The sequence below is a fragment of the Cyprinodon variegatus genome, unplaced genomic scaffold (genome assembly GCF_000732505.1).
Source record: "Cyprinodon variegatus isolate N-32 unplaced genomic scaffold, C_variegatus-1.0 Scaffold1219, whole genome shotgun sequence".
NCBI classification, from domain to species: Eukaryota; Metazoa; Chordata; class Actinopteri; order Cyprinodontiformes; family Cyprinodontidae; genus Cyprinodon; species Cyprinodon variegatus.
In genome coordinates this window covers 138,591-151,924 of record NW_015151672.1, presented here as the reverse complement: position 1 = coordinate 151,924, position 13,334 = coordinate 138,591, and the positions used below count along the sequence as shown (strand labels likewise).

Here is a 13,334-nt window from a genome sequence, read left to right as displayed (position 1 = left end):
GTGGTCACCCTAGTGCGCAATGGTCACGTGGTTGATTACGTGACTGTTGGTCATCTGTCCATCATCGTATAAAGCCCGCCCTGACAATTTGATTGGATCGCCTGACAGTGGGCGATAATACTCGCGCTACTATGGAGCAGAGCCAGACCGAACTTCCCGACCTCAAACTTTGTGGGCGGGACTAAGTTCGGAATGGCACCCAGGCTAACAATGACCCTGAACACACCTCCAAATTGTGCAAGAACTATTTAGAGCAGAAGCAGGCAGCTGGTATTCTATGGGTAATGGAGTGGCCAGCACAGTCACCAGACCTGAACCCCATTGAGCTGCTGTGAGAGCAGCTTGACCGTATGGAACGCAAGAAGTGCCCATCCAACCAATCCAACTGGTGGGAGCTGCTTCTGGAAGCGTGGGGGGCAATTTCTCCAGATTACCTCAACAAATTAACAGCTAGAATGCCAAAGGTCTGCAATGCTGGGATTGCTGCAAATGGAGGATTCTTTGACGAAAGCAAAGTTTGATGTCAAAAAAATGCTTTTATTTCAATTACAAATCATTATTTCTAAACTTGTCAATGTCTTGACTCTATTTTTTATTCATTTCACAACGTATGGTGGTGAATAAATGTGACTTTTCAGGAAAACTCAAAATTGTTTGGGTGACACCAAACTGTTGAACGGTAGTGTATATACAATGCTTGTTATATATCACAGATATATTTAAAATAATGACATGAAATTATGTTTTTTTTTTTGCTTTTAGAATTTTATAATCTCATCCAGTCATCTGCTGAATAAGAGTCTTGAAAGCTCATGGAATGCAACTCCTCCTGAGAACAAGTCATCAACAGTTGCTGAGACCTACATGATTGCAGTTGAGAAATTCATTAAGAGATCAAACATAACAAATATACCAAAGGAAAATCTGATAGTGGATGTTTGTAACAAGAGTGCGGAAACCTGTTCAGTGTCTAGTTTCGATGTCACGATTTCTATTTCAAATGCTGGTGAAGTTAAAACAGCTACATTTAGAAACCTGCAGAACTATTTGCCCTATAACAAAAACGAATCTGAGCCTAACAGTATTGTGGTTTCCGCAACTGCAGAAAACAAAAGCATCGATCATATTACCATTGAATTTAAACTGATCAACCCAAGACCTCGCAACGTTGAGTTAAAGTGTGTGTTTTGGGACACTAATCTTAAACGGTGGTCAACGGATGGATGTGAATGGCTGGGGCCATTCAAGGAGAGCAGCTGCGTCTGTAAACATCTTTCCTCATTTTCTATTCTAATGTCCAAGAAGCCCCTGGACGTCCCTGGCTTAACCTATGTAACCTATGCAGCTTTGTCAGTGTCAGTGTTGTCCCTCATCATCAACCTCGCGATAGAGTTCATTGTCTGGAGCGACGTCGTCAAGACAAGCACTTCATATTTACGCCACACTGCCCATGTGAACATTTCTCTGTGTTTGCTCATTGCTGACCTTTGCTTTTTGGCATCTTCTCAGCCAAAAGGGATTTCAGACCTCTGGTGTCGGACCTCCGTGGTCCTGAAGCATTTTTGCTTTCTGGCCATGTTCTTTTGGATGTTTTGTCTGAGCGCCACACTCCTTCATCGAGCAGTCTTTTTGTTCCACAAGGTGAGCAAGAAAAACTACCTCAGGTTCTCGTTACTGATCGGCTATGTTTGCCCCTTGCTTATTGTCTTTATCACGTTTCTCACCAACAATGGTGGAGCGGAGGGCATGTACTACTCAAAAGACTCCTGCTGGCTGGTTTATGCCGGACTTTTTAAGGGAAGCATTTTCACATTCATCATTCCAGTCGGAGTGATTGTTTTCATCAACATTTTCTCGATGCTTGTGGTTATCATGAAGCTCATAAGTCACCACGCAGAAATCAGCAAAAAAACGGATATTTCAGCAGAGGAGGAGAAAGCGGCTGCCAAAACGGTGCTTAGAACCGTTGTCCTCCTGACCCCGATCTTTGGCGTGACATGGATCTTTGGATTTGCCATGCTGGCTCTTGATCTCACAAGCGGAGACATAGCTTACGCAGTCAACTACATCTTTAACCTGCTAAATGGCTTCCAGGTAGAGTTCAGATGATATATGCAATTTAAGAACTTAAAGGAATAGTACACCCAAAACATGATTAGCCTTCATTTTCTACTCACCCCCATGCTGAACAACACTCTGGAGTACTTTTTTGATATCTCAAATGCATCTGGAGATCTGGGAGGCTTCTTGCTGTCTGCTGACATTCAAATAATGGAGGTCTATGGTGACCGAGACAGAAATGTCCATAAAAGTCCACAAAAAACGTGTCAATATTCCTCCATACTGCTCGTCCAATGTATTCCAAGTGTCCTGAGTGGGTAGCGTCCAGAATTTACTTGAAACGAAGTAATTTAGAATGTTTTTAGAGCATAAACAGTAGTGTATAGGATTTCCTGAAAGCGTGCGCCTGCGAGTTCACGGCGCTACGGAAACCGCGGCAGACCAAACCGGACGAAAGTGCGCATTCAGCTCGGCAAAGAACTCATGCTCTTCCTTAACACTGAAGTCCTCAGACATTTTTCTTTCGTTGTTTCTTTCTTTGCACAGGTAAGCAGCACATTTCTTCTTCTACGCTTGCATTATCGGCAGAGCAGACGCTGAATGCGCACTTTTATCTGGTTTGGTCTGCCGGCTTCCATAGCGTCATGAACGCGCAGGTGCGCGCTTTCAGGAAATCCTATACACTACTGTTTATGCTCTAAAAACATTCTAAATGACTTCGTTTCGAGTAAATTCTGGATGCTACCCACTCAGGACACTTGGAATACATTGGACGAGCAGTATGGAGGAATATTGACACGTTTTTTGTGGACTTTTATGGACCTTTCTGCCTCGGGCGCCATAGACCTCCATTATTTGAATGTCAGCAGACAGCAAGAAGCCTCCCAGATCTCCAGATGCATTTGAGATATCAAAAAAGTACTCCAGAGTGTTGTTCAGCATGGGGGTGAGTAGAAAATGAAGGCTAATCATGTTTTGGGTGTACTATTCCTTTAACAAGGAGTATTTTCTGTAAAAGTTAATTCTTTCAATTGCAGGGTTTTTTCATTTTGTTGACCACCTGCTTGGGAGACAAGATGGTAAGTTAACAGAAATGGTAGGACCCCATTTGTTTAGATTTAGCATCAATAAATATTTTCACTGTACTTTCTGCAGACCCGTGAAGCTCTACAGAGGTACCTAAAGAAAGTAGGTGTTCATCCAATACTATTGCAAGTTTGCAAACTACCATTATTTTTTGTTCATGTCTGTCTTGTTTCTTCTAAGCCCCAGTCTCCAGAATCCAGTGTCAGTGAGAGCTCCACTAAGCTGGAATCAACAGTGAAGAAATAAACCAAGCCCATCATGTACCTTTACTCTTCTCTATGATTGATCATTATTATTTGTACATAAGTATTTATACATGTATTCTGTATATTCTTTATTGATTAGCTTTGATTAGACAAATGTCAAGCCTGCTCAAAGTAACATTGCAACACTATCATATAAGAAGTGAAAAATCACTGCACATTGCACCTTGCAGAAATTATGTTAAAAACTGTTTTTGTTAAAGCATACTGCAAACTAAGTCTCCTGGATGGTTTTAGAAACAAAACCATCTTCTCCATGTTCTTTGCTTTGCTGCACCCACTCCTCATCTGTATCATCTAATGAAATGCCATCCAGAGCTGTTTTCTTGCGGTAGGCCTCGTACTCAGACTCTGCTCTGCAACATATACAAAAAAAAACATGAAACATTTACATTTAAACATATATAATCATTAATAATAAAGAATAATGGATCAAAAGTGGGCTTTTTGTCATACTTTTTAAGGAATCTAACACATTCTTGGTGTTCATATATTTCGGCTATCCTTACTGGTTTGTCTCCACAGCAGTCCTTCTTCTCTATGGGTGCATGGAGAGAGTGCAGCATCTTCCGACCGGACTCCGCAGCATAGCGGGAAGGAGTCCATCCGTGCTCCGTCCTCAGACATTGCCTGGCTCAATGTTCTATGAGAATCCTGACCATCTCTGTATCTCCTGTGAAAGATGCAATACAAAGTGATCTGAAGAAATAAAATCAAAAAAGGTTTTTAACCTGCCAAATTAAAAAAACACAAACTGGGAAGTTAGTGATGGTAAATGTCATGACGCCATAACAGATAGACTGTAGATAACCCCGTAGGCCTAATTTATTTCATCAGAATGCACTATTGGACCAGTTATTGGCTATAATCTAAACAATCCGACCATCAATACTATTCTTAATTGAAAATCAAAGCCAGACTCTGGTTCCAAATACATCTTTTGGCTGTAAAAAAAATATATAAATTTTTCGTAGTGTTGACATTTCTCCTGAAATCAGAATATTTAAGCTTTAAAACTGAAGACTAAAGGATGAAAGAAATGTAAGGGACCAAAAACATGAACTTTCCCTTATTTTACAGTTTTCCATGATTTGTTAAATACAAATCAACAAGTTAACTCGTTCTTGTCGTTTGAGTATGTATATAATCTATTGCCTTTACATCTGCAATCAATTCGATAAATCAGTTAATTATTTGATGCACCCAACCGTAATAATCAAGGGGTTATCCCTGCAACATGTTTAAAAATAAAAAGGTTTTCCCCTCCAGGCATACACTTTATGTGTTATACCTTTTATGCAGTCATGCATTTTAGATTTAGTGCTCCATGATTTTACTTCAGCAGATAGTTGAGTAACTGTTCAATCTTTTTCCTTCAAATATTACTGGGTGTTATTTAGAAAAGACGCTTACTTTTTCAAGTTGCTCTCATTCAGCTCTTTCCCCTTCAAAACTCTAAACAGAAAACCCTAAAAGACCAAATTTTTGGTAGCAGTTAATATTGTCCCCTGATCTCTAAAGAAATCCCCACATTAGTGCTTTGGGAAAATGCTGTTTGAGCCGTGACATGTAACACATTTCGTCCTTTTCAGTTATGACTTTACGACATGTAGAAATTAGCTGTGGAAACATCTCCTTTAGCTAAGAATGGGATGCATGACAAAAGCTATGAATACAGATGAACATGTGATTTCTTTTGTTTTGTTTTTATTTCTAATGTATTATTAGAATTATTGGATATTATGTGTAAAGTTTTGAGGGGGGAAAAAATGAATCCATTTCCCTCTGGGATTATTAAAGTATTTCTGATTCTGATTCTAAGGAATATGAATATTTTAAAAAAAAATGCACAGTAGCTGTATTTTCATGCTTGTTGGGCATGTATAAAAACACAGCCAAGTTTAAGAATATAATGTATTTTAGATGTTAATGTTGATACCGTATTGCCATTGACTTGTACTGCTGCTAAACACCCCCCCAAGGAGCTGATGTTGCTCACAAACCCTTCGGCTTGTTCATTTTTATGCATCCATCAGATGTTGATGTGCTTCCTAATATATCCCAACAACCTTTAGCTCTTAGTAGTCACAGTTTTAAGCCTATGAGGTCTACCAAAGAAAAATAATGAAGTTATTCTGATGGGTCCAAAATGGCGGAGTTATTATTTGAGCCGAATGGAACACTGCCGCCTGCTGGACAGGTCAAAGCATTACATATCCATTTACTGAAAGTTGCACTGCATTCCAGTACCGCATCCATAACAGAGAGAAGTCTCCTTGTGAGGTTAATAAATATTATTTCTTCAAGACTATTAGTTCTGCGTTGACCTACTGGGTTTATGTCCCTTAATGCCAGTAGTCTATTTGTAAAAAAAAAATAAAAAATAGGATGGTGGAATTTATCTTTTTTTTTTTTGGAAGCATAAATAGCCTAATTAATATAGTATATTAACCTAAAACGCCGGTCATTGACCTTGACCAAGGCACCTGGCATGGCTATCACCACCCCTACATATTTAGCGTGGCATTATGTTATAAATGTTATAGAATACAAGCAGAAGTTCTCCATTAATTTTAAAAAGAAAAATTTGTTTGTCATTTAAGTGTTCACTATTATGTTATTCTTATACATTTTTCTAAGGTCCACATTTGTGTGGCCATTTTTTTCTTACCCATCTTAAAGGATAAAATGAAGGGTGAGCAACTGTAAGAGAGAGAGACCTAAACCCCAATTGTTCCACTACATTTCCAGTTCAGAGGCCTCATGTTCCTTAGCAGATTCCTTGTTAACGAGTTTCTGTCAAGAATATGAGTTTTAATATTTTGTGCTTAAGTGATAAAAAGAAATGAAAATGCTGAATCAGAAAACCAAATCATCCACAATCCATCATTTAAACAGTGGAACATAGCAGTAATTATCTTTCATAATCATCCTACACAGGGATGCAGATCAAAGTTAAACGTAGGATGCACAGAGCTTAATGTTTAAAGAAAAGATGAGACTTTAGAGCATGATGGTGGTTTCCTTCCCAACAGGAATGACTAAAGCTGTAGCTAAAATGAAATAGTTTACATTAAAACAATTCATGTTAGATCAAGATCCAAAGTCTTAACCTTTATGCAATTGTGAAAACCAGACAAGACTTCAATTTCTGTTCACACATTCTCTACCCCCTTTGATTTTTAGGCTGTAGTTGAGAAAATTAAAGAACCAGAACACTAAATCAGTAGGTCTAAATTGCAGTTTCGATTTTTATTCACAAAACCATTAGGAAACAATTTTTAGACATGATTTAGAAATCAGTATGCAATACAGAAGACCCAATGGTCTTTTTCCCCCTATCTTAAGATTTTATAACAGTAAAATTGTTGGAAAAGATCTGAAGAAACAAAAAAAAAAAAAAAGCTGAGCTGCCAATAAAGCAAAGCTAATTTAAAAGAACAACGCCACCGTTATAAGAGCAAATAGGAAACCTTTTTTGGTTTTATTTTGTCAGAATATAGAAGCAAAACGATCACATTTTACGCTAATTAAAAAATCTATATATTTTTTTCCCCCTTTTTTACAAGTTGGACCACAAAAAAACAATGATCGCTTTTCAGTTTAATATTTTATGAACAGCTTTATTTAATTTTGTATAAGTTCCAACACACAAGAAGAAGCAATGAGGCATTTCCATTTTGATACAATCAGTAAGATTCATCAAGAGAAGATGGTCAAAAAAGCTCCATCTTATTCCTGGATATGCTTGAGTGTTTGCCTTTTACTCCTCTTATAATACAAACAAACTGGAGGCATTTTTGACTGAGCTGAACCACTATGAGATCAGTTGATTGAAGGGTTTTTTCCAACATGCATTCCTCTATACTTTCCAGTGTTGCTGCATTAATGCATTTATGGAGACCCCTTCACACTCTACTTCCACTGAATACTGGGGAACTGGAATCTCCGAATAGTTTTCCTCACTGACCACTGTCAGGTTTAATGGTTTATCAACAAGAAGATTGTAGAAGACATCATAAGCCTGCTCATCCCAGGAACCCTTAGACTCGTCGAATTCCATCAAACGACACAGAAAGGCCTGAGGTGCCATCTCCTGGAGACTCTGAGGCAAAGGTCTTACATCTTGAACGTCTATGTCTGACTCGTTTCCATAGTCGATAAAAAGGACATGAAATATTTTGTTACTTTTCTCGACTACCAAGGCTCTGTACCACTGTTTGTCATCAGGAAACAGAGCAAGACAATGGCTGCCCGGTCCTAGACTCTGAGAGAATGTCACATCGTCTTGTTCCTCTCCGGCTTTTTGAGCTTCTTGTGACACTTTGCTTAAATCCTCAGTATCTGCAAATTGACACCAGAAGAATTTTGGCTCTGAAATACAGGATGCGTAAACCATTTCCGTTTTAGCCCTGATAACTTCTGGTTGCTTGAACATAGACACGGTCATATTCTCTTTGGAGGCATCAGGGTTATAAATGTCACCGCTGTAAAGGTCTTTGGAAGTTTGGGTTTGTTCCACATCATCTCCAGAATGTTCTTCAGAAGATGGCTTCCAATATTTCTCTAGTACTTTATTTACCACAATCTCGTCACACTGTGTGGTTACTGCATGTTGAGGCACTGCGATCTCTGAATTATTATCCATGGCTGCAACTATCACTTTAAGTGGCTTGTCAACTATGATACTGTAGAACTCATCGTAAACCTTTTCATCCCAGGAGCCCTTGGACTCAAAACCCTCCAAACAGCACAGAAATGCCTGAGGAGCAATCTCTAGCAGGTTTTTAGGAAGGGATCTTATATACTTTTTCTCAACATCACACTCATTTCCATAATCAACAAACAAGACATGGACTGTTTCGTCTCCTTTCCCTGTTACTAGAGCTCTGTACCACTGGTTGTCTTCTGAAAACAGAGCAAGGCAGGGACTACCAGGTTCAAAGTGCTCAGGTGAAATCATGTCTTGTGCCTTAGCAGCATCTTTAGTAAGTGACAACACGTTGTCAAGGGTCTCCGTGTTGGCAGGTTGACACCAAAAGTACTGTGGTCCAGCAATGCAAGAAGCATACACATCCAGAATCATGTTTTTGCAAATATTTGGCCACCTGTACATGAGGCCGACTACATCTTGCTTTAGGTAAGAGTCAGAGGAAAGCCGAGTAGTTTCTATGTCGCTGTGGGAGCTCTGAATGAAAGTGTCGGTTTTGCTTTCACTGTTCTCAAGAATGATGTCCAACGGCATCCCTTGCCTTACTTCTGGTGAAACGACATATGTGGCACACATGTCAGTGTTGGGGTTGTCCAACACTGATCCTCTTGCAAGTTCGGGTGGGGAAAAGTCCTTGTTTGACACAGTGGCCTTCTTGGAGACAAACCGGTCGCCATCCTTAGAACTCATAGCCGTTTTGTTAGGTAGTCTCATTTTTCTCACTTTATCCCTGACCATCGCATTAACACTGAGGGATCCATCAAACATCTCAACCAACAGTTTCCCATCATTCCCTTTTTCCACTACTGAAATGGTAAAACTTTTCTCCAAAGCACATTCTGCAAACCACTTGTTGACTTCCTGTGGTGTATCTGGAGGAACATTATATAGGCCAAGTGAAACAGCCTGAACAGGGACAGACCTGGCAATGATTGCTTCAGGAGGGAAGGGGCGAATATCTGTTTGAGGAACAGCAAGGGTTTCCCCATAGTCAACAAAGTTCACCTTGAGTTTTGGGGAACTTTGTACTATAAGACCTCTGTACCACTGATTGTCACTATACTTGGCTAAGCAAATACTGTTGAGTTTCATTTGACAATCTGAGCTTTGAAGCTTGTTGGGCAGGTTTGAAATACTCTTCCAGAGTTTGTCCAATACTTGTGAATTCCTTGTCAACTGGCAGTAGAAGTGATTGACTGATTCAGTAAAGATCACCAGGACATCCTCTTCTTTGCCCACTTTAATGCCATGCATAGAGTAGTTATACCCATCTACTGGGAGTTCAGTAGGAATTTTCTTCCAAGCTTTTGATAGACCAGAATAGTCTGCCAAGTGCTTAGATCCTGACTGAATATAAAGCATGTTCTGTCTGAGGCCATTTTCAGATGTTTCAGGCTTGTCAACACGTTTCAATCCAGAGACAGAAGAAGAGCCCAAATCCATGCATTTCTCAAAGTCTCTACCTATTGCATCGACCCATTTGACAGGAGAGGGACTGGTGGATTTTTGCAAGTTTGAAAGCCTTTCCTGAAAAGCATCCCGTTGAAAGACCAGTGGATCAATGGGTTCTCCTTCAGGCTTCAAAGATGGACCAAATCCTGTCAAGGTAAGGGAAAATTATTAATGCCTTCAGCAAAAGATGGGAGTATTAAACAGTTTACCAGTTTAAAACAAAATCTAGATTTAGTGAGCATGATTTCATACTCATTTGTCTTAGCAATTTTCTAAATTCAGGCAGATTTTGTGTTTCAAAGAATGAATGCAAGGCAAGTCAGAGGAGGTCAATCTGATTGTGTAGAAAATATATAAAAGTTAAAAAAAATATTCGATTGATCTTCTCTCACTGATTATTTTCACAATTTACATTTCAACTTCAATGTTGCCACACTGCAAAAAAGATCTAGAAATAAGTAAAAGTTTATTCGATCAAGTTTATTAACTGTTCATTTTAATGGGTAAATAAGATAATTTATACACTTAAAAATAAGGCAATGCAATTGATTTTTTTTTTCTTATTTTAAATGTAAATTGTCTTGTTCCTTTGGCAAAGGGTCTCACCTCCTCAATTCAAGAAAAAAAATGCAATAATTTTAAGAAAACATTACCCATTTAGATTTCAAGGTTTTGCAGTGCACCTACATTTTTATTTCGGAAATGATCTATTTTGTGTCAATTACATTTAATGTCCAACTTTAAGCTAGATGGCGCCATTAGGAATGCCTGAAGCTACTTATGGCCTCATTGGCCTATGAATATGCATGGAAAATAACATTTTCTCTTTTATTACTTTATCAATGTCTACCTTATTTCATACAGTGACTGTTTCATATTGCAGTTTATACAAATGTAGCATTAAACCTAAATCTCTGTGCTAAAGTAGTTTGGTTATTTTTTATTTTTTTTACATGCAGTTTTGTAAAAATACTTTTTAACAATTAAAATGCAGAATTAAATTGTCTGAAAGTTAGTTTTTTTCAATTAACTTACCTGTTTCCAAGCCTTTATGTTTGTCAGTTTTTTAATTTTCTATTTACGGCCAGAGAACACAACATTTTAAGTTAGAATATTATATCAGTGTTGAACAATTGAACACATAAATAAGGACCTAATAGTACTACACCTGCTTAAACGTTATTTGGGATGCACAGTTATGAAAACTGGGTAGATGTTAATCAAATTTATTCACAGTCAACATTTATTGATATCACATTTCACCATGTGTTGTATGACATGGAAAAACAAAAAAAAAAAAAAAAANAAAAAAATGCAATAATTTTAAGAAAACATTACCCATTTAGATTTCAAGGTTTTGCAGTGCACCTACATTTTTATTTCGGAAATGATCTATTTTGTGTCAATTACATTTAATGTCCAACTTTAAGCTAGATGGCGCCATTAGGAATGCCTGAAGCTACTTATGGCCTCATTGGCCTATGAATATGCATGGAAAATAACATTTTCTCTTTTATTACTTTATCAATGTCTACCTTATTTCATACAGTGACTGTTTCATATTGCAGTTTATACAAATGTAGCATTAAACCTAAATCTCTGTGCTAAAGTAGTTTGGTTATTATTTTTTATTTTTTTTATCCCATATCCCATTTTGGCCCATATGGGAACAAATGTATTCTGCATTTTAGAGGACTTCTTAATGTCTCAGATGAACAAGCAATCTCACACAGCTGCATTTTCCTGCTTTGCAACTTTCAGCAAAACGCCCACTTTTTTAATAAGCAATTTCCCTTTCGTTTCTACAGGTGTGACAGTGAAGCAAACATAATTTCAAGCCATTGAAATCATTTTGTGCGGCCTCAATTTTTATTTTATTTTTTTTTACATTTAAAGAGGTATTTTGGATTCCATAGGATTTTTATTTTTTATTTCCCCAGACCTACTTTCCATTTTATTTAATTTTTTTGCTGTTTGCATGTGGAGTCAACTGTTGGTTTGCTTCTAATAATAACATTCTTTTACTTTGATGTTTTCAATAAAGATATCTGATATTTGATATCCTCTGAGTACTTTTAACTTCAGGGTTAATTTTTATTTTGCCTTACCATTCGTGCTGCAAGCTGCGCGTTGCATCTTGCTCCTCTGGCATTACTGGGCTGGTGGTGCGTTCAGGAACTCTGGGTTTTTAAAGGCTTCGATCGTTAACGCCTCACTCGGCACGAGCAGCGCGTCATCAGTCTGAAATGAAAGTCGCTTTTAATATATTTGGATAAATACCTGTATTAACCTCTGAATTGGTAAAGCTTCACCCGTTACATGTTTAGTCGATAAAAAGAAAAACAAAAAGAGACAACTCGGGTTTCAGACTCTCGCGCGTTTTCGCAGGTGGGCCGTCAGCCAATCAGAGGACGCGCTCTGAGTTCCGTGTTGCTGTGGTTTCCTTCCAACAGTCCAAGCAGGAAGTGCCAGAAGTGTTATTGTGGACGGCTGCTGTTCTCTCAGGTTCTCCAAATCATGGTAAGAATGTTGCTGCAGTTAATTTCCAAGCTTTGAGCTAAAGACTTTTCCCACTTTTAATCTTCTTCTTCTTTGGTTTATGTCCGTCACGATGATTGTTTCTGCGTTTAGAAAAACTTGGTGGTGAAATAAAAAGGCGCTTCATGAGTGAACCAACAGGTTTAAAGGTGCATGTGTATTAGATCGGTCACTGTAGAGAAACCTATATCTCCCTGCCTATCTATAACCTGTTGTATTTAGCTCCACAGATTAGCATTTTATTACACTGGAACTAATTATAGGCAAGTTTGCATTTGATCTCTCTTATATCAACATGTGATGGTGCTAAAGTAAAGGTGTGAACTTCACGACTTAAAGAAATAGTTAGACACCACGATTTAGTGCAATTACTGCTTTTATTTCGGGGATAAAATGTTATAAACCTACTGTGGTTTTTATATAGTTTACAGAATCCTATTTTGTCACTATGAACTTTATGTTTTGGTGTATTTTTTTGTCTAGATCAAAACTTACAATATTTTTTAAGTAAAGGTTAAAATATAAACGCTTTTCAAGTGAAAGTGATGTATATTAGTGTTAAATCCTGTTTTCTGAGATAATATGAAATCCATTTCCATAATCAATATATAAATTCAACACTTTCCTCCAGATGTGATCTGATTAATAAGCAGATGTATGTAATGTTTTCCACATATGAATCCAGCCGTCCTTTGAAGGCCTGTGAGGTTCAGGAACATGTGTGAACACACAGTGTCATAAGGACCAAAGAACCACAGCGGTAAGGTCAGAGTTCAAGGTAGAGTAGCTAAAAGCATCGCCTTGTTACCAAACAGTATACAAAACTTGGAACATTTCACATATTTTCCCAAAATAAAATGATTTAGGCAGAAAAAGTAACATTATAAGTAAAGTAACAGGTCATATTAATCCCCATAGTAAGTGTGGAGATAATATGTTGATTCACAGTCAAAGGTTTGTAATGAAAGTTGGTGGCGACACCCGGGTAACGCCACAGTTACTCCACCCGGACCCTTTCATTAAGCTTTTTATTTTCCAAAGATTAGCTCAAACATATATTTATTGAATGCCTACTTTGTTGACAACACAAGAGTACAATAACACAATAATATTTATATTTCTAGATAGTTAGATAACTTTTAGTACATTAAATATTAGGGATGCACGATATAATCGGCCCCCTATCGGTATCGGCCTTAAAACTGAATATCGGACATCGGCCA

The 13,334-nt window shown here is 37.9% G+C and overlaps 3 protein-coding genes across 3 annotated transcripts in view; 2 read left to right on the top strand and 1 right to left on the bottom strand.

The window, feature by feature from the left end:
- Positions 1–3,790, top strand: part of LOC107102226 (adhesion G-protein coupled receptor F3-like) — a 62,429-nt gene extending 58,639 nt beyond the window's left edge. Inside the window, exons 17-20 of the mRNA XM_015401438.1 lie at positions 763–2,094; positions 3,099–3,140; positions 3,217–3,249; positions 3,328–3,790. Of these exons, the coding sequence (XP_015256924.1) occupies positions 763–2,094; positions 3,099–3,140; positions 3,217–3,249; positions 3,328–3,393 (1,473 nt within the window). The 3' untranslated portion in view covers positions 3,394–3,790. The remainder of the gene's footprint in view (positions 1–762; positions 2,095–3,098; positions 3,141–3,216; positions 3,250–3,327) is intronic.
- A 3,294-nt stretch (positions 3,791–7,084) lies between these two features.
- On the bottom strand, positions 7,085–9,696 carry LOC107102227 (tudor domain-containing protein 6-like). Its single transcript, XM_015401439.1, has one exon. It carries the CDS (start codon positions 9,562–9,564, stop codon positions 7,273–7,275), a length of 2,292 nt encoding a protein of 763 aa, XP_015256925.1. The 5' UTR covers positions 9,565–9,696; the 3' UTR covers positions 7,085–7,272.
- Positions 9,697–11,958: 2,262 nt separating this feature from the next.
- The window catches only part of LOC107102231 (structural maintenance of chromosomes protein 6-like), a 42,518-nt gene continuing 41,142 nt past the window's right edge, over positions 11,959–13,334 (top strand). The window contains exon 1 of the mRNA XM_015401446.1: positions 11,959–12,093. The gene's annotated coding sequence lies outside the window, so the exon portion shown is untranslated. The remainder of the gene's footprint in view (positions 12,094–13,334) is intronic.